At 42.1% G+C, this 19846-nt stretch overlaps 1 protein-coding gene across 1 annotated transcript in view; it reads left to right on the forward strand.

Annotated features, from left to right (window-relative positions):
* Positions 1-19846, forward strand: part of CLCN4 (chloride voltage-gated channel 4) — a 42148-nt gene that overhangs the window by 16152 nt on the left and 6150 nt on the right. Inside the window, exons 4-10 of the mRNA XM_058045200.1 lie at positions 1391-1578; positions 6992-7114; positions 8659-8865; positions 8957-9037; positions 9510-10055; positions 12344-12530; positions 15470-15868. Coding sequence (XP_057901183.1) covers positions 1391-1578; positions 6992-7114; positions 8659-8865; positions 8957-9037; positions 9510-10055; positions 12344-12530; positions 15470-15868 — 1731 coding nt within the window. The remainder of the gene's footprint in view (positions 1-1390; positions 1579-6991; positions 7115-8658; positions 8866-8956; positions 9038-9509; positions 10056-12343; positions 12531-15469; positions 15869-19846) is intronic.

Consider the following 19846-nt stretch of genomic DNA (forward strand, 5'->3'; position numbering starts at 1 on the left):
CAAACCAGTTTGCATTTTACAAAGTATTTTTCCCCCAGTACATTGATATGCATTGATGAATTCTGTAACAATCAATTAGCAGTCTCCTGGAACTTTATTAATGAGTATTTGTAAAATAATGATGACTTTTGCTTCCCATTGCATATGAGAGGGATCTGGAAAATGCTAAATGACGCTTCTGTCAGTTGGTGGTTTAATTCTTTCCAGAAAGTATGGATATAGGGACAGCACACAGGTCTGCCTCTCTGTGTTCTGGCTGCTCCCAGCCTCCCTTTCCTGCTGCTCTTGCATTCCTGGGGACTCCGCTGCTCTGAGGGTGCTGTTGCTGGGACAGGTTATTATTGCTGATGAGCAAATCATCTAGAGAAGCAGAAATGTTCTTTCTTTGTGTCTGTGTAGACGCAAAGTTTGCCTGTGTCTGTGCCTGGTGGCCAGCGGGTGTCACTGTAGCTCTGTGTAATTACCGGGGAGCAGCTGAAACAAGCGCTGTGGTACACGGAGGACTTGAAGGATAATTTTATTCTGCATGTCCCGATTGCTAATCACTGTACACACTTATCAAAAACCCCATTCTGCTAAGTTCATAAGTCAGAATATGGAATTATGTTGTATCTGTAATGAAATGATCCTTCTAAGAAGTTGCTGTGCTGGGACCAGTAAAGCTGTACATAAACACAGATATCCTTCTCCTCCCTTACCCCTGAAATGCACAATAAGGTTTATACACATGGCCAGGTGTGTGTATAGAGACCCTGCACGATGTCCTCCCTCCCTGCCCATCTCAGCCAGATGGGGATCCTGCCTGGGACAGGCTGCAGGCCTGCATTGGTTATAGCTCCCCTACTTGGCCATCAGTCATTATGAAAATTATAATGTTGGAAATAAAAGCCTATGAGAGAGCACTGAAGGTCAGAAAAACTTGCTATTTCCCCAAGTTCTTTGGCATGTTTGCATTTATTGATGCAGAGAATGGTTTGGGTTGGAAGGAGCCTTTAAAGGCCATCCTGTCCTTCCTGCCCTTGAATGTTTCCAGGGATGGGGCATCCACCTCTCTGGGCAACCTGTTCCAGTGTTTCACCACCCTCGTTGTAAAAATATTTTTCCTTATACTTAGTCTAAATCAACCTCTCTTAGTTTAAAATTGTTTGCCCTTGCCCTACTGCAGCAGGCCCTGATAGAAAGTCTGTCCCCAACTTTCTTATAAGCTCCCTTCAGGTGCTGGAAGGCTGCTGGGAGACTGCTTCTCCTCTCCAAACTGAGAACACAGCCTTACATTGTGCCTGCTTACCCAAATCACGGCTTTTATTATGTTATTAAAATTAGATAAAGTGTCCTTGCAACTTGATTGTTTTTAAATGCCAGCATTTCTTTTCCTGCGTTTCTTTCCCAGGTACATTGGCTGGAGTGATAGATTTAGCTGTGGATTGGATGACAGACCTGAAGGAGGGTGTCTGTCTGTCTGCCTTCTGGTACAGCCACGAGCAGTGCTGCTGGACGTCCAATGAGACCACGTTCGATGACAGGGACAAGTGCCCGCAGTGGCAGAAGTGGTCGGAGCTGCTCGTGAGCCAGTCCGAGGTATGGGATCAGCTTGGGGGCACAGCACAGGCAGTGCCCTTCTTCATAGCTGCTGATGGTCCCTCCAGAGAGTTTCCCTGAAAGAGCAAGCAATGAACTGAGCACACTGCAAAAAAAGACATTTCCACAAGCAGTATCTGCTTAACTTGAAGGAGGTCCTGTGGTTTCAGTGCAAGGGAAACTGGAAAACTGTGAGATTGCACTTCCTTTTTATCAGTATTAAACTAAAAGTGTTTCATAACACACATAGCATAATCACCCGGGGACCTGAGCTGCATTTTATTTTTTTCCTTTTAAACATAATTTTATGGGACAAAAAAAAAGATGAGCACTGACAAATGCATTTATGAGGGTATTTTTGGGATTGCAGATGGGGTTTTATGTATTCTGATACAGGGAGCTGCATAAGAACTGCTTGTTTATCCCTTTCAATCAGTCTCTCTATGACACATCAAGAGACTTAGCTAGCACCAAATCTGGGGAAAAATGGACTCCCTGGGGGTCACCACAGTGAAGGATTTGCAGGCTGTTGGACAGGAAGGTAAAAAGCTGATGTTTTACCAGATATAAAACTTATATTTTCAGATATTTTCCCCTTACATTTTTCTTTTTCATAATTATAGTAATTTTAAATACAAAGAATGCTGTTTCACAGCAACACAGGTGAAATTTCATTTTGAAAACAATAAAAAGAAGCCTTTCTGTACACCATTTGGCAGATAATTCCTGTAAAAAATACAAAAAACACATTTCATTTTCAACCTAAGTTATTTAATGTATTGAATAGTATTGATCCCTTCACAACTCAAATTTTTGGCAGAATTATTGTCTCAAATCCCTCCTTCCTCCTTATTTCTGACTTGAATTTGGCAAAAGCTGAATATGATGAGTGAGTGGGTGATCTGGAGAGGTTGTCTCAGATCTTCCCCCCAGTGTGGAGGTTGTCTGGTCCTGCAGACAGTGTTTGAGGACACCTTCATTGCCAGGCAGGTGTGTCCTTCATGCGCCCTTCAGTGCTGCCTTAGCTGTACAGGACAAGAAGAACAAGGTGGGAAGTGTCTGTGCATGTGTATAGCTCAATTTTCTGTAGTTCTAATGAACCCCAGGGGAAGCAGTGGGGTGCTCACTGTTCCTGCATCTTCTCACCACATGAACAGAGACAAAAATCTCTCAGCCAGGTTGCCAGTCACAGTGCTGAGCTTCCCTTTGCCAGAGGTTTGCTAGGTTCACCCTGGTCTTCATTAACAGATGTTTGGGGTGTCTTTGTGAAAGTGAAGAAATATTACCCTGATTTAAAGCTACAGCATGGGGCTCATGTAATATAAGAGAACAAAAAAAAAAACCCCAAAACCCAAAACAAAAGAAAAACCCCCCTAACAAACCAACAAACAAACAAAACAAAAAAAAAACCAAACCGAACAAAAAACCCAAAGACCAAAACAAAACATGGGAAGGGAAAAAAGAGGTAACTGTTAAAATTATTAGGGGATTTAGAAATCCTGTGCATGTGTTTGTCATTCTGTTACTTTGGCTGGAATAGAGGGAAGATGCATGTCCTTGAGAAAATTTATTGCTTTCTTCTGCTTCTCAAAACCAGCAGTCATGACTGTTGTGTTCTGTGGCCTTTAGAAAAGCCATCAGCCAGGTGAGCACTGTGAAACTTCATCACTTTGTGTTCAAATTGAGCTTCTCACCTCCTGCTGTACTGTCACAGTAGGACAAAGAAGAAAAGGTTCATCTTGGCTTAGTTTTAGTTACTTTCCTAAAACAAATGTGCCTCTAAGATCTGTGGGTTCCTGAGGGTCTGCTGGAGGCTGTAAATATTATTAATATATCTGTCTGTTACTGTTACACTGAAATCCCAGGGAAAGCCCAGTAAAAATGTGAATTTGGAAAGGAAGAATTCAGTTTTGTTCAAAAGGCTTCTGTTCAAAAGGCTTATAATTTGGGCAAGTTTTGTGCTGTATGGTTCCTGTAGAGGTAGAGGATTTTAGGAGGTATCAAAATACACTGAACTTGACTGAGTTTCAGAATAATTTTGCTGGTTTTTTTCCTATGTTTCACTTTGTGCCTGACATTTACAGAAGAGCCCTATAAAACAACAGCGTCATTGGAGCACAATTTAGGCAAAAAGTATTTGGAGCAGTTTCCCTAAAGGTGCTCTGGTCTGACATGCCTTCTTTTTTTATGTATAACTGTGATTCTTTCTTGTCATAGCCAACTAACTTTGACATTTTGAGGACTGAGATTTAGATCAGTTCTTCCTTGTGGTTTTGCCAATTTATGGCTGTGATAAACCCTGTACATACATTTTCATGGAGAACTGTGACTTTTCCTATGGCATCTCTTGAAAAATGTTTCCATTCTAGCGGTCCCATAAAATGAGCCCAAAGCAGAGACTTGCTATAAATTATTATGGAAAACATAATAGCCCATTGGACACCTATCAAGCTATGCTTTCTTCCCTAATCATTGTTTGGTAGGCCAATTATCCTTCACCCTTCTGGTCTGGAACTACTTTTGAAGAGGATGTGAAGAGGGTTTTTTGGTGTGAGGGAGTTTCAAAACCTCAAATTCACTGGCAGATCAAAAGGTCATCAGATGTCACTGGTGATCTGGACTTTCCCTGTTCTGCAGATTGAGTTTGGTCCCAACCCCAGCTTCAGTGGACTGAGGACCCCATTTTTGGTGGCTTGCACATGTCCAGTGTAAGGATGGAGGTTTTGATGGCTACACACATGTTCAGGGTAGAGGAAAGGACCTCATGTCTTGCATGGATCATGACACTGGATCCAGCAATGGACTGAATTCCTATCCCAGGGCTTCTGGATCTCCTGTTGTGAAGCTGAGGCTACAGGACAAGGAAGCCTCTCTAGACCTAGAACCCACTTTTCACTTTTGCAGCCTTGAATCTGTCAGTCCTGAGGACACACCCTGCTGTAACATCCATAGGAGAGAGTCTGCAAAGTGTGAGATCCCCATGGAGTCAGAGCAGGGCTCTGGGCCTCTGCAGTAACCACACATTGGAGAGCATCCTGAGGGATGGGGTTTATTTCAGTGGTCTGAGTTTGTGAGGGTTCTTTTCAATTGTGTTCCATTTGTATCTAAACTGGACTGACACCAGATCTGAAATATTGCTTGGTCTGGCAAACTGAAATACAAAATTTTGCTCAGTTTTCCTTCTTGCTTCATTACTATTGCTTCCAGGGTGAGTCTTTTGAGCTTCCATGGGAAAGGTCATAGCAGGATCAGCTCTGCTGGTGATCTGCTTCAGCCTCTGACTCCAGTGTACATGCTCAAGACTTTCACTGATTCAGAGCCTTAGTAATGGCATGTAATGGATGAGAAATGAACCATTTGCTATACTGAGTTACTGCTACTTCACTTCCCAAAGGTTTTCATATTATTAATCATTAGAAGCTGTTGCAGTTGAACCTGCAGAATGCCAGATATCTGGAAAATGTAACAATGAAAGATGTCCCAAGGGATAAGATTGAACTGGCCATACAGACCCTTGTGGGGTCCTGCCACAGCACTGTAGGTGTATGTGTGACTGCAGTAACGAGCTGACAGAGTTTTCTTATGACTTCTGAGAAGCAAAAGAAGAAGAAGAAGTAAAAAGAAACAAATTTAATTTTTCTCCAGTGAATTTAGAAGCAAAACTACAGTTTCTACTCAACCCTAGAAGGGCCAAATTTTTGTAATGGTGTTGGCCTTCTTTGGAGGTATTCCAGTTTCACACTGACAGGAGGATTTTGCCCTGAGGCAAGATATCCAGAGTTTTCTCTAGAGGAAGAGTAAATATTGTCATAGCTGTTTGTAATTGGAAGCACTAGGAGAAGACATTCATGAGACTGTCTTCAGCTGTAGCAACAAAGGCCCTTGGTTACCACAGCCAGATGTCAATCACTGCCAGTGTGGGATCCATGACTGCTGGGTCTCAGGGCACTGGGGGATAGCTCTGTATTGCTTCAGCATTCTGCTGTCATCAGCAAAGCCAGCTGCTAACTTCAGCAAGCACCAGCCCAACAAACTGCCCTTCTTCCAGATACATCCATAAGGATAAGGGTTAGTGGTGTCCTTACTGCATTTTCATTTGGACACACCAGAAAAATGAAGCTAGCAAACATCCATGCTGTTAAAAGTTGATTCCTTGCAGATTTGAAAACAGGGAGACTTCTCATCTCTTAAGTTTTTTATGACTGGGAACAAGGTTTGGCCAGCTCTGTTAACTGATACAATTGATTAATGCCTGTTTTCCTCCTTGATTTATCATAATGTTGATATCCAGGCTGCTGTCCTGCAGAGCAGAGGCAGGGCCCCTGATGCTCTCGAGCAGCTGGGATTGCATCCGGTAGGAAGAGTTCACGTAGAGGTGAAGGATTCATACCAATTCATGCACTGAGATCCATCTCAGTCTTTTATTCTCTAGTGTCATGTTGCTACAGGATATTGTTTGAAGGCTTAAGCTCCTTGTATTGATTTGATGCTGCTGAGTAGATTCTCTTTTGTCCATGTAGGTGGGTTTTTGAAATGAATCTTAAAAATATATGCATGTGAAGAGGCAGAGCCAAGGCAGATTTTAACAAAGATTTTGACTTGATCATTGGAAAAAGGTAGAAACTTGAAGGTTACTATTGACTATGCTTTCACCATGGCACTGCACAGTCAACCATTGCTAATGATCATTAGCATTCCCATTCTGTTGGAAAAGTAAAGCTATTCAGTTTGAAAACAGTAATTTTTTGCCCTAACATTTTAAAATTGTTCCAGTCAGTAATAAGCCTGAGATGTGTGGGAGGGTTCTGCCAAGCTATGATGTTTCCAAATTATTTTCAACCCTTTCGTGGACAGCACTATATAGAAAGAAATTATTTTTGTATGGTTTTACCCTTCCTGTTTGTGAACTGGACTGGCTACTGATACACACAGGGATGTTGTTTGAAAAATCAGCAGCTGCATGGAGAACTGACTTTTGAATACCAGCCCTCGGAAAAATTCCTATCAGGGTCCCATTCCTTGTCCCCCACCATGGGATGAACACAGCAGATTCCTTCATTAGGTGCCTTTTCATTACCTATTGCTTTTGCCCTTATGATGCATTTGTTTGATGTTTTGGAACTTTATGTGGGTTAGTTGGATTTTTTAGTGCTTGAAAGATGCTCAGTTTAAGGTATTTGGGTCCCTTGCAAACAGACTGTATGGACTGGGTTAGGTATTTATTAGTATGCTGCTTCTTTCCATGAGTAATAAAATTGTTGGAGTATATAAAACTACTTGTCCTTCCTGAGGAAAAGCAGCACTTACCATGTAAATGAAAAATCAGGCTCCATGCCATCATGATTACTAGTAGAAGTGTGAGATTTGCCAATCTGCATTTGTCTAACAATGTTTGTTACTGTTATTTTTCTAGGGTGCAAGTGCTTACATTCTAAACTATTTTCTGTACATTATGTGGGCTCTATGTTTTGCTTTCCTGGCAGTCTCCCTGGTCAGAGTGTTTGCTCCTTATGCCTGTGGCTCTGGAATCCCAGAGGTGAGTTTCCCTTTGTGCATGAATATCCAAAAAAATGCAAACCACAACAACAAAAAAATTACTGTCTTTTCCCATTCCAGAACTGTACTATGAGATAGCATAGCAACAAAGAAAATTGTCTTTCCATCTCATCTGCCTTCATTCCTTTTTTTATGCTTTTATGGTGATCATCATTTACTACTTTCATAGTAAAAAGTGTTCATATGTCACTGTGACAGGTTAATGCATGTACTTGTTCGTTGCCAGAGTGTGAATTAAAAATCAACATCTCCAAGAGACACACTCACTAGAAGATTATAGAGAATTTTCCTAGGATGAAATTACTTGGGCCAGTTACAAAACCAGTTATTTTCTAGGCTAGGCTCTAAATAAAAGTGAAATAAAAAGAAGAGGGTGGGCTACAAAGCTAAGGTTTCCTAAACTGCTGAAGATGCCCATCATTTGGGATGCCTGAAAAGTGTCTGGTGAACGTCTTTTGCAAATTTTTTTCCTCAAGACAGAGTAATGTACATTGTGCCAGCATGACAACATTATAGCAGCCAAAGTATCTACTTGGTTTTCAGTATTTTACATATTAGGCCTCAGTCCATATTTAAGCTGTTAAATGAAGAATTTACCTTGTAATTTAACCAGCAGAGTTATTAAAAGTCTTTGAAATCAGGTCAGTCTCTTGTTAGAAGTGCTATGGAACTACTGGAATTATTGTTTAGGAATGTGGCAGACAGAATTAACAGCCCAAAGCTTAGAAATCTTGGCGTACTTTTGTTCTTGATCTCTAAGAGAAGTATCCAAATGTTTCAAAAAAACTCACCACAAATAATTTAAAATATTTGAATAATTTACATGTTTGAAAGTAGTTATGTGTGTCTTTGTTATGTATTTGATATATTTGTGGTTTTACAAAGTTCTCATAGTTAACTACAAAGCCAGTTTCCAAGTGGTAAATCCCTCGTGTGAGGTGAGGCTCAGCTCCAGCCCATTTGCATGCCTGGAGTCCAAACCCAAATCCCACCCTGCAGCCTTTGTGTCATGCACATGCATTGTGCTTTCTGAGCCACTCACTAGCAAAATTAAGACAAAATGTGTAGAAATATGATCTTTTGGACTTTCTTATTTCAGAATATGTGCATGCTTTTATGGCACAGTGATTCCAAATACCTAGAACTTTTTTTGTGCATTTTATCTGGAAGAAATCTGTTGTTGTTTATTTGCTTTTTTTCTGCTTTGCTAAACTCAAATCCAGCTTAACTCTGATCTTGTAAGCCAAGGAGATATGTAAGAGTTTCATATTTCTATTGATCTCTGTGAGAGTCCTTACTGCCTGTTATGGGGACCACCCGTAACAGCAGTAAAAGTGTGGTCTGCCTAACCCCTGCTCAGATATTGCTGTGGGAAAGATGCCCTACCTACAGTTTCTTTCTCTCCATCACTGTCTCTTTTCAAGCAGTCTGCAACTTTTTAAACTCTGCTGGAGTTTTAACTCCATTTGAAAGTTCAGAGTAGAAAAGGATTCTTCATCTTTTCATGTTCTTCCTGCTTTCCAGATAAAAACCATCTTGAGTGGGTTTATTATTAGGGGCTACCTGGGAAAATGGACACTTTTAATCAAAACAGTCACCTTGGTTCTGGTGGTGTCTTCAGGCCTCAGCCTTGGGAAAGAGGGCCCATTAGTCCATGTGGCCTGTTGCTGTGGAAACTTCTTCAGCAGCCTCTTCTCTAAGTACAGCAAGAATGAAGGAAAGAGAAGAGAGGTGAGCTTGGCTCATAAATTTTTATTTTCCCTGTCTGGATACTGGGGATTTAAAAAAACTCATGCCTTGTATGTAAACATTTGCTTTGCAGGTACTTTCAGCTGCAGCTGCTGCAGGAGTTTCAGTTGCCTTTGGGGCTCCAATTGGAGGTGTGCTTTTTAGTCTGGAAGAGGTGAGACCTGGCAGTTCACTTGCTTCAGTAAATATATTTCAATTTGATACCTTTCTCCAAGATTACTCATTATTTTTCAAATATTTATATGCTTATTTTTTCCCCTATAAAAAAAAATCTATGATTTCCAATAATAAGAAATAACCAGGTATTTTAGCATAATCTGAGTAGCAGAAAACAAATTAGATGACTGAGTATGGAAATATATCCCTCTGCTGAGGTGTCTCTAGCCTCCAGCTAGCTAATGCATGGACCAAGCTGTCAAGCATTTCTTATACTTTCTAGATAGCAACTATGGGTTTAAATTTTAAACTAGTTGCTACTCCTTTTCTGATACTTTTATGAACATGTTCTGGCTGTGGTAAGGTCTAGTGCCCACAGTAAAGTCAAATGAAACAGATGGTAATGGTGGTTAAAGGCAGCACCTTCTGTGGCACTCAGTGAAATGTTTATGGTCTTTGCTTGGTTTTAGGTCAGCTACTACTTTCCCCTGAAGACCCTCTGGAGGTCATTTTTTGCTGCTCTGGTGGCTGCCTTCACGCTGAGGTCCATCAATCCTTTTGGGAACAGCCGGCTGGTGCTGTTCTATGTGGAGTACCACACCCCCTGGTACATGGCCGAGCTCTTCCCCTTCATCCTGCTCGGCGTCTTCGGGGGCCTCTGGGGGACCCTCTTCATCCGCTGCAACATCGCCTGGTGCAGGAGGAGGAAAACCACCAGGCTTGGGAAATACCCAGTGCTGGAGGTGATTGTGATAACAGCCATCACCGCCATCATCGCCTACCCCAACCCCTACACGCGCCGGAGCACCAGCGAGCTCATCTCCGAGCTCTTCAACGACTGCGGGGCCCTGGAGTCCTCGCAGCTCTGTGACTACATCAACGACCCCAACATGACCCGGCCCGTGGACGACATTCCCGACAGACCTGCTGGCCCTGGGGTCTACTCTGCCATGTGGCAGCTGGCCTTGGCCTTGGTGTTCAAAATTGTCATCACCATATTCACTTTCGGCATGAAGGTAAATCGGAGCGTGGGCCGCAGATGGGTTGCTGGGGGCTCTCTATGGCTCTGACCTGCCCCAGTCCCGGGGCTGTCCCCGAGGTGCTGCTGGCCCTGACCTGCCCCAGTCCCAGGGCTGTCCCTGAGGTGCTCCTGGCCCTGACCTGCCCCAGGCTCGGGGCTGTCCCTGAGGTGCTGCTGGCCCTGCCTTGCCCCAGTCCCGGGGCTGTCCCTGAGGTGCTCCTGGCCCTGACCTGCCCCAGCCTCGGGGCTGTCCCTGAGGTGCTGCTGGCCCTGACCTGCCCCAGGCTCGGGGCTGTCCCTGAGGTGCTGCTGGCCCTGCCCTGCCCCAGCCTCGGGGCTGTCCCTGAGGTGCTCCTGGCCCTGCCTTGCCCCAGTCCCAGGGCTGTCCCTGAGGTGCTGCTGGCTCCTCTCCCTGCCAGCACCATGCCCTGTGGGCCCCTGTGGCAGCCCAGGACTGAGCCCTGCTTTTCCACCTTCCAGTCATCTGCGGTTTTGTTAAGTGAAAAAGAAATCTGTGTGGAGATTTAAACCTGCTGTAGCCAATAAGCAATTTCAAGATGATTCCCACTGCAGCTGTTTTTTAGCTCTCTCATGGATATGGGCTATTTACATTGTTGTTTGTCTTGTTGGATTAATGTCTTAATGTGCCTCAAGGTAGCTATACTCAAGGAAGTAATAATTTTAAATTTACTATTTTACACATTTAGAGCATCACAGAAATATAAAAGTGGCTGAAAAGGTCTATTTTTGAATACTTTTAAGCACTGTAGCTCAGAAAAAAAGGGGAATGAATGAGAAGACTAACTGATGTGTCATTTGAATATTCTGGATTTGCAGCTTTTTCCTTCAGCAACTCCTTCTCCCCATAAATGAGTGATGAAAGGTCCAAGAACAATTTATCCAAGCTTTCCATATATATCAAGCTGTTTGTGGTGAACTCTATATATCTGATCAATAGAGCACATAAAAAACAGGTTCTGTCTGTCTACAGCTCCCATTATCTGAGCATTTATTTGTGGATCTGGTGACTGCAGACAATGAGAAGCTTTTTTTTAGTTATGCACTGTATTTTATACCATGCTCAAAACTAGATTATCTCATTTTTCACTTAAACACTACACTTGAACTGAGTGTAGCCTTTCACTCTAGAAACTGATTTATGGCTGACAGCCCATTGTTATGCTTGTTCATGAAAAGCTTTGTTTCTTTATTTAAAATGTGATTCTTTATTTATCCTGTATATTTAAAAACTTTTAGAAGCAATTGACAGTTTCAAGCTGTCTGTAAAAGAACGGACCAAATAGCTTTACCTACTAAATCTAGAAGACTCAATTGAGCTGCATCAGCAAAGTTAACACAATGTGGTGGGGTCTGTAGCATCCACTGTTATCAGCCCTAGATGCCTCTGGGCTGTGCTGATGAGGTGATTAGTTAAGTTCTCTAGGAAGCTTAAGGTGTATTTTCAGACTTTAAAAGATATAATAGGCTTTCCTTTCTGCAAACAACAAAAGCTGCCAGCAAGCCCCTGTCACAGATCTGAATTGTCTTCTCCAGCAGGAAATACCTCTCTAACTTGCTGGTGCACTTGACATCTAAGTAGAAATTTCCTAAGAGGAAATGCACTTATCCAAGGCAAAATACATTTTCATTCTCTTTTTTTCCCCCTCCATTCTCATTTAAATACTGTTTTTAATGACTTGTGGCTTGTCTGTATAGCAAACAAAGTTATGATTCACAGAGCTTCCTGGAAAATATCTTGTAAACTGCGATGGAGAATTAGTTGTCCCTGAGCAGTCAGCCTCCTTTCTCTGAATTTTTATTCTTCATTTGACATTTAATTTAAAATCTGGTCTGATTTAGCCTGAAAAAGTAGTAATAGAACCATAAAGTGCTCCATCTGATAGAGGGTGAAATCACGATGTTATTTTCAGTTAAGCTTATTCTCAAGCCTATGACAGAACCATGAGCAGCTCCTGACCTCCTGCTGAGAAAGCAATAAAGGCAAAGCCAGGAACATCTTGACTTCAAAAGCAAACTATTATTCAGAAACAGCATTTGTCTCCCTAATTCAGTGGGATGCAGCAGATAGAAAGTGCACTAACTTTTTATAAAGCTATTAATACACATGTAGCCACATAAACTCTGTCGCTGCAGAAAACTGTGTCAGACCATGGGGATCAGCCCTGTAGGCTGCCATGAGGCTATGGAAACTTGGTTCTCTTACTGTCAATTAAAATTGTTTGATACTTGCCAAGGTGCTCATGTGTCCATATTTCATTCCAGATCCCTTCAGGCCTTTTTATTCCTAGCATGGCTGTTGGAGCCATAGCTGGCAGGATGGTTGGGATTGGAGTGGAGCAGCTGGCATACCACCACCATGACTGGATCATCTTCAGGAACTGGTGCAGACCTGGGGCAGACTGTGTCACACCGGGCCTTTATGCCATGGTGGGAGCAGCAGCTTGCTTGGGTAGGGTCTCTGCTGGTCATTGCTTTGTGTGTGACCAACACTGGGGACGTGCTTCGGGACATGCTCTGGAGGGGCCTGGGTTGGTGTTAGCTGTCTGTGTTGGCATTTCTGGGGGCAACAGAAGTTGAAATCAAGATGTGATGGATTAAAGAACAGGCAGCTTCCTCTGCTGGTTGCTCCAGTGATCTGCCAGATAGTCAGCAACAGAAAGGCTTGCAGTCATTGATGTCTACTCCTTGTAGTCTGCCAAAAGCAGAGAAAAGGAAAGAACAAATTGAAGTTAAGCTGCGGGTTTCCAAGCAGGAGTACATTTGATGTACATTTGCTTGCATTTTTTCCATTTGATGTAATAAAATTCACTGTAACTGGACTTGCTTGTTTAAACTCTCAGTGCAGGAAGCAAACATCCCAGTTTTTGCTAAATTTTAAGCTACACAGAGCAAAAATTCTGGGTCTTACTGGCTGCGTGTCATGCTGTGGTCGACTGAGCTGTATTTTGGTTTACATTTTGATCATAGGCCAATACTGGATTACACTCAATCAATAGGATTTATTGGATATAACAGCAGTGATCTGTTAACTATTAAAGCAAGATAATTGAAAAATATCTCACATATCAAATTTCTAGCCATAGAGTAAGAAGTATGTTACAAGCATACCATCTGAGCATGTTTTTACCTGATCATATCTTTCCCCTCGTGTACTTGCATATTCTATCTCCTTTTGTTGCTGTTATTGATATCATCATCAGTGTATGAAAAATAGTGGAGAGGCATAGCACACAAGTAATGTGACTGGGTAGGTTTGAAATTAAAGATGTACTAAGGAAGAGCTGGAAAAATTTTGGATTTGGATGCTCATATTGGAAAAGCAGGATCATTTGTGTGATCAGTATAGAGGAAGGAAGGGTGGGATTTGCTTGAAAATTTAATGTCTGTAATGTAGATATCAACAACTGAGCTTAACTGTCTTGATACCCCTCACAGTCAAAACAGAAAAATGAGGTATGGGAAAGATCAGTCTCATCTGCCCATACACATCTAAAACCAGGCAAAGGAACAGATGAATTTGGCTTCAAAAGGGCCAGTTTTTATCTAGAGGTTATAAAGGCAATCTGGGTCATCCCTTTGGATGTGAACACCCACAGCAGAGTAGACGTTTTAAAAAAAGCTGGGATGAGTCTTACTGTCCAGACAAGTAAAGCACTTCCTTTTTACTGTAAATGGTCTTCATTCATTAAATAAATAATGCACAAAAATGTGGCTCTGATGTTGCAGATGATCTTCTAGTCAGCATAGAATTATAGAGGCATTGAATATGCTGAGTTGGAAGGGACCAATCAGGATTATCAAGTCCAAATCCTGCCCATGCACAGAACACCCCAAAAATGACACCAAGAGAATTGTCCAAATACCTCTTGAACTGTCAGGCTTGGTGCTTTGACCACTTCCCTGGGGAGCCTGTTCTAGTACTCAACCACCAGATTTTTCTGGGTGAAGAACCTTTTCCTGATATCCAACCTAAACCTCCCCAAGACAACTTCACTGGTCACCAGAGAGAAGAGATCAGTGTCTGCCCCTCTGCTTCCCCTTGTGAGAATGTTGTAGACCAGAATGAGGTCTCCCCTTAGTCCTCTCCAGGCTGAGCAGGCTAAGTGACCTCAGCCACTCCACAAAAGCTTCCCCTTCCCACACTCCATCATCCTAGTGGCCCTCCTTTGGGTGGTTTCTAATACCTTAATGCAATTTTTTTTATACTGTGATGCCCAAAACTTCACATAGGACTCAAGGTGAGGCTGCAATTTCTTTCTCTTTTACATGGTCCAAATTAAGGTGCAGTGGTTTTTAATAGTGTGGTGAGAAATACAGTGGAAAGGTCACAGCTTGTACTTAAGCTGTTCTGTACCAAAGACTGTCTTGCCTGAAGTAAGAGAAATGGAGTATTAAATGATCCTTACTCTGGTATTTGCTCTCAGCTTTTCACAGTCAGAAGTTTAAGGCATTCCTCAGATGAAATTCATATCTGGATCATAGTGTTAAGTAATCAACAATTGAATATTTCTGTAGGCTGCTAGATAAAAAGATCTTTTAATGACCTGTTTCTGATTTTTCTCATCTAAAATTGGGCTGTATTTGAGCCCCAAAAATAGCAGATTTATTACATTTACCTTTTGAACAGAGGCAAAGAAATGTTACCTAATAATTCAGAGATACATACACACTTGTCCTCAGTTACGTGATCATTTTTATCCTTTAATGTAAACTGAAGGAGCGAGGAACTTGCTTATGAAATTAATATGGAAAGACTAGACTGAAAAATACAGCTACAGCCCTGCCTGTGGCTGCATGCCTGGATGGCCTCAAACCAAGCTGTACTCGGTTCAAACTGAATTACTATAGTGATATCCAAAGCAAGGGTTTAAGCTGTATCATAGCTCTTGCAGTGGCCCTAAGCTGTTCCAAGGTAGGATTTTGTAACCATGTTGTGCCCAAAGATAATGCTCAGCCTTCTCCTCAGTATGACTGCAATAGACAGGCTGGTGTGAAGGCCACCTCTCCACGTTCAGCCGTGGCACTGAACTGATTCTTGGAGTCATTTAGAGGGCTAACAGCAGGATTCAGTTTTACTTTCTCAAGTATCCATTAAAGCTGATTTTTTTTGGCATCCTTTTTGGTTTTAAAGCTCTGTCTTTTAGCATTCATTGTTTGCTTTTCAATGCTAGCAACTTTGGCATGATCAAGTTCCCTCAACCTTTGCGATGAAAATTGCAGTAGATGAAAAATACCTTTCTGCAGAGAAACAGGCCTAAGAGTGTAAGGGCAAAGTACTCAGCATAAATAATTACATGCATTTTTGAGTGCAAGGCTCAAAGATATAAGTGAGTTACTTAGTATGTATACCAGCCCTGAGAGAAACTTGAGTCTTTTCCTTGTTGGCAGGTGGCGTTACTCGAATGACGGTCTCTCTGGTGGTGATTATGTTTGAGCTAACTGGAGGCCTGGAGTACATTGTGCCTCTTATGGCTGCAGCTGTCACAAGCAAGTGGGTGGCAGATGCCTTTGGGAAAGAGGGGATCTATGAAGCTCACATCCACCTGAATGGTTACCCCTTCCTGGATGTGAAGGACGAGTTCACGCACCGCACGCTGGCCACGGACGTGATGCGGCCGAGGCGGGGCGAGGCGCCTCTCTCCGTGCTCACCCAGGACAGCATGACCGTGGAGGACGTGGAGACCCTGATCAAAGAGACTGACTACAATGGCTTCCCAGTCGTGGTTTCCAAAGACTCAGAGAGACTTATTGGATTTGCACAGAGACGAGAGCTGATCCTTGCAATAAGTAAGTAGAGTGTCAATGTTCAAAAGATTGGTTTTGAAAGGGGTTTAGAAAAGATAGGAGGTTAACAGTGTTATTCACCTTGAAGAATGGACAAACAAGCACCCCCAATCTTCAAATCTGACCTTTTCTGGGTAGTAGGACATAGAAGCTTTTCTATTGCATCATACCACTGATAGAATTTTCTGGGCTTGACCCTTGTAGGCTTAATTTTGCTGTCACTCAAAGGAGTAAAATAAAATTCTTCTAGAGACAACAGAGAGAAACTCAACTCATATGCCAGAATTTTTGCCAGAACCATACCAAAAGCCAGTGTAGTGATTAGTTTCTTTCCCTCTTCATGGGCTTCCAGAATGGGCTGGGGCAGTCATGAACTTTGGTCACCCAGGGATGAAATAGCCTGTGCTGCTTTCTGTTGCTCTGTCTCAGTTTTTCCTCACATGCAGGGTTTTAGTGCTGCACAATATTTTCAATTCACAATTCAATGCACAATATTTTTTGGTAAAGATGGGTGAATTTTTTTCTGGCATCCAGTGGATAGCTGGCTGAGAGTCCAAGTCCAGGTCACTAAAGATTTTGACTGTCAGGTCCTTTCCTGGTTGATCTGATGACTGAGTGAGGATTGAAGAACAAGTGTATTGGATGAAAGCAAGTTTTTTCACCTTTTCTGGACCCAGGACACCCAGAACTGCAGAGGTCTGCAAGGCTGGCCCACTGTCTGCTCCCATTTCTGGCAGTCCTGTGGTGTTGAGGGCCAGCTGGGCAGGCAGGCAAGATGCCAGCTGGGCGTGGTTGAAGGGGAGTGGAATGTCCGGTATATCCAAACCTCCTTAACTTGGAATTATTCTTCTCTGCATGGTTTTGTTTCATCCCTGTTGTTCAGGCACCTTAAAAAAGCTGTTGTCTCTGATGGAAATTCACATATTTTTCAAACAAGAAAATAATAAATGGAAAATTTGGGGTTTTTTTTGAAGGTCACTTTCCAGCTCAGTTCCCACAAAGTTAAAACAAAATTTGAAGTCTTTAAAGCACATGTTTTAGATGTATTTAGCCTATCCTGGGTCTGTCTTTTATACTGCCCATGTTATGTCATGACTTTAACACTTGGTGCCTTCCTAAGTTAATAGTCTTTTGCACCTCCTTTTCAGGAAGGTTTGTCAGTGGGAAATTGCATGGACTGAAGATGAAAAGCCCTCACTTTAAAATCAGAAAGATCAGAGGCTGCTTGAAGTCAGTCAAAGAACTTTGAGGAACTGAGTCTTTTGTTTCAGGTCATAAATGGCAGTGTGGCTGAATGGGCTTGCCAGAAGATGTGAGAAAATGTCAGGCTATGAACTGACAACAAAGAAATCAGTTAAAATTAAACTCAGTAAACATTTAGATCAAAATGCTTTCCTGTTCAAAAATTGTTTGACATCTGCATTTTTCAGAGGAAAAGGTACTGTTTTCTGATCAGTTCTAATTAAGAGCATCTTTTATAGAAAATGACAGAGAACTTAGATTTAAAATTAAATTGTTATATGCATCAATAAGTTTTTCTAAAATCCTCAGCCACCGATGATTTTTGGTAACCCACCTTGGGCTGAGTGTGAGTGCTGTCAATCTGTGCTGACACTATGATAAATGGTTAATCTTTCCACTATGGTTTGTGTCCTTGTGACTTAAAATCTGGATTTGGTTTCGAAAGACACAGTATATGGTTCCAGTACAGAGCAGGACAAACCATGCTAGCAACTTTTTGATTGCTAATCCTCTTTCTCTGAAGTTGCTTTGCCTGAATTTCAGAGTTGGTGTTGTTGATCACTACCCCAAGGGTAGCCAATGTGTTCTGTACCTCCACCTCAGTTTCCTTCATGGTAGTGAGCATGGAGCCATACACCAATTCTCCTTAAGCCATAAAATTGCTCAGTAAGACAGAAATATAACACAAGGTGAAGCATCTCTGATTCACCTGTTCAGGTTCACCTGCTCAGCCTGACAGAGATACTGGAGTTACATCTCAGAACAGCATAAGCCCCATCCGTGCAGGACTTCAGCCAGGGAATGAGGTCTTACCAAAAGCAGAGTCAGGCCCACTCCAGTATCTCTTCTTTCACCAGTATCTCTTTTTTCATGGCATTGTGCCCTGCAGAATGCCTCCTAGCTCTGACACCCCTGTGAAAGAACACATTGCACTTCATAGAGACATGGTTTCAATCAAGAATTTCAGCTTCTTTCTCAGGCCCAATTAATTGTGCATCAGTAGTATGGTGGTCCAGGGAATACTCTGGGGAAATACTCCAATTCCCTCACACACCTGGCTTCTAGGATGAAGGCAATAGCTGCTGAGTCTTGCATCAAATACCCATTCCCATATCTGCCTCATGATTTACCCCTATGTAATTTCTTTCCCACTGAGTGGAGCATGCTCTATAAATGCATCAAATACCTGTAAAGTGAATGGCAATGCCATTGCCAATTGCTCAGCAGCATCCTCAGGAGGATTGTGTCCTTCCATTGATCCTTGTTGAGTAGGTAGGCAGGTGGAGTGGCAGAGTCACCCTCTGGGAAGAGGTGTCTACATTTTAGATGACACCTACTTTTCAGTCTTACAGAGGCAGAGTTTTGACACTGAAAAGCTTTTCTTAAATTTGGCCAGCTCTAGAGGCACCATGCAAAAGGCAGAGCCTTGGACAATAGCCAGGTGGCCTGTATAATATGCTTTTCTCAGTGTGGAGTAGAGAGATCAACATAGTTGATATAGGCTGTGAAATGTGAACCCCTGAATATGAGAGGCTGTTTTACATTTGGGATAATTAATTCACTCTCTAGCTATGACAAGAGCCTGCATAGATTGCTCTGTAAAGCCAGACATTGTCATCCATTTGCTTTGCTCTTTCTGTTAATCTGTATCTGTTTTTCTTACCCACTGACTGCAAAAATGATCTGCTCTTCTGTTTTACCTTTACTCCCACTCCCCCATCCAGCGAGACTGCATACAAAATCCACCATTTTTCTGATGCCACTGAATTGACTCCATAGTACTACATCATTCAAATTTCTCTAGAGAGGTGTTTGACATGGAAGAGTGAAATCATGGTTTTGGCTAATCACTGCTGTTCAGGGTCACTGCTGCCTTGGGAACAGCAATGTGGTAACCAAAATGCTTGGCCCTGTTTCTTAGGGTGCAGCTTTGGGAAGGAAATACCTAGCTGTCAAAGGTTTTTATCAAAGGGTGGGAGTTACCTTCAGTTTGATTAATGTTACCTCTTAGCACAGATCATATATCAAAGAAGTATGCAGGCATATTCACACTTGAAATTGGATGTATGAATTGAAACAAGCTGAGACAAAACTAACATCATTCCTGTAAATTGCAATAGGGCTTATAATATGTGGGGTGAGAAGGTTGAGAATCACATACTGTACTGATGTTAGGGTTGAGCCAGCACTGCTGCAGTTCCAGAAATATTACAAGACAATGATCGTTGAATGTAAAAAAAATAAAAATTGCAGCTGAAACATGTTGGAAACCATCACTGTCTAGATTACAAGTCACAGGAGCAGGTTTCTCACTCTGATTGATGGCAGAGAATTCCAAGAATATTTACATATGCTTGGAGTATGAGTTCAAGAGCAGAAGCAACCTATGTTAATTGAAAGTAATAATTTAACTATTTCCAAGGATTTATTAAAAAAAACAAGTTAAACCCTCAGAGCCAAACACATGATATGCTTATTCTGGGGAGTGAAAAGTTGTCTGTCGTTTGGAAATCTGTCTCATATAATGTTTATGCCCTGTAGTGTTGAGCAGAGATGAGGTAAACTCTACAAAGAAAATAAAGTACTCCAGTGGTAATTCTTGGGGCATGCTTTAAGTAGAAGGCTTATACTGATCATGCAAACTCCAGATGTAGTAATGTTCAATTTGTAGTTTGATCCAAGTATTAATGATAGCTTTTGAACTTCTGAAAATGGTCACACGTGCTGTTTACAGCTATA

Source organism: Melospiza georgiana, chromosome 2 (assembly GCF_028018845.1).
Source record: "Melospiza georgiana isolate bMelGeo1 chromosome 2, bMelGeo1.pri, whole genome shotgun sequence".
Taxonomy (NCBI): domain Eukaryota; kingdom Metazoa; phylum Chordata; class Aves; order Passeriformes; family Passerellidae; genus Melospiza; species Melospiza georgiana.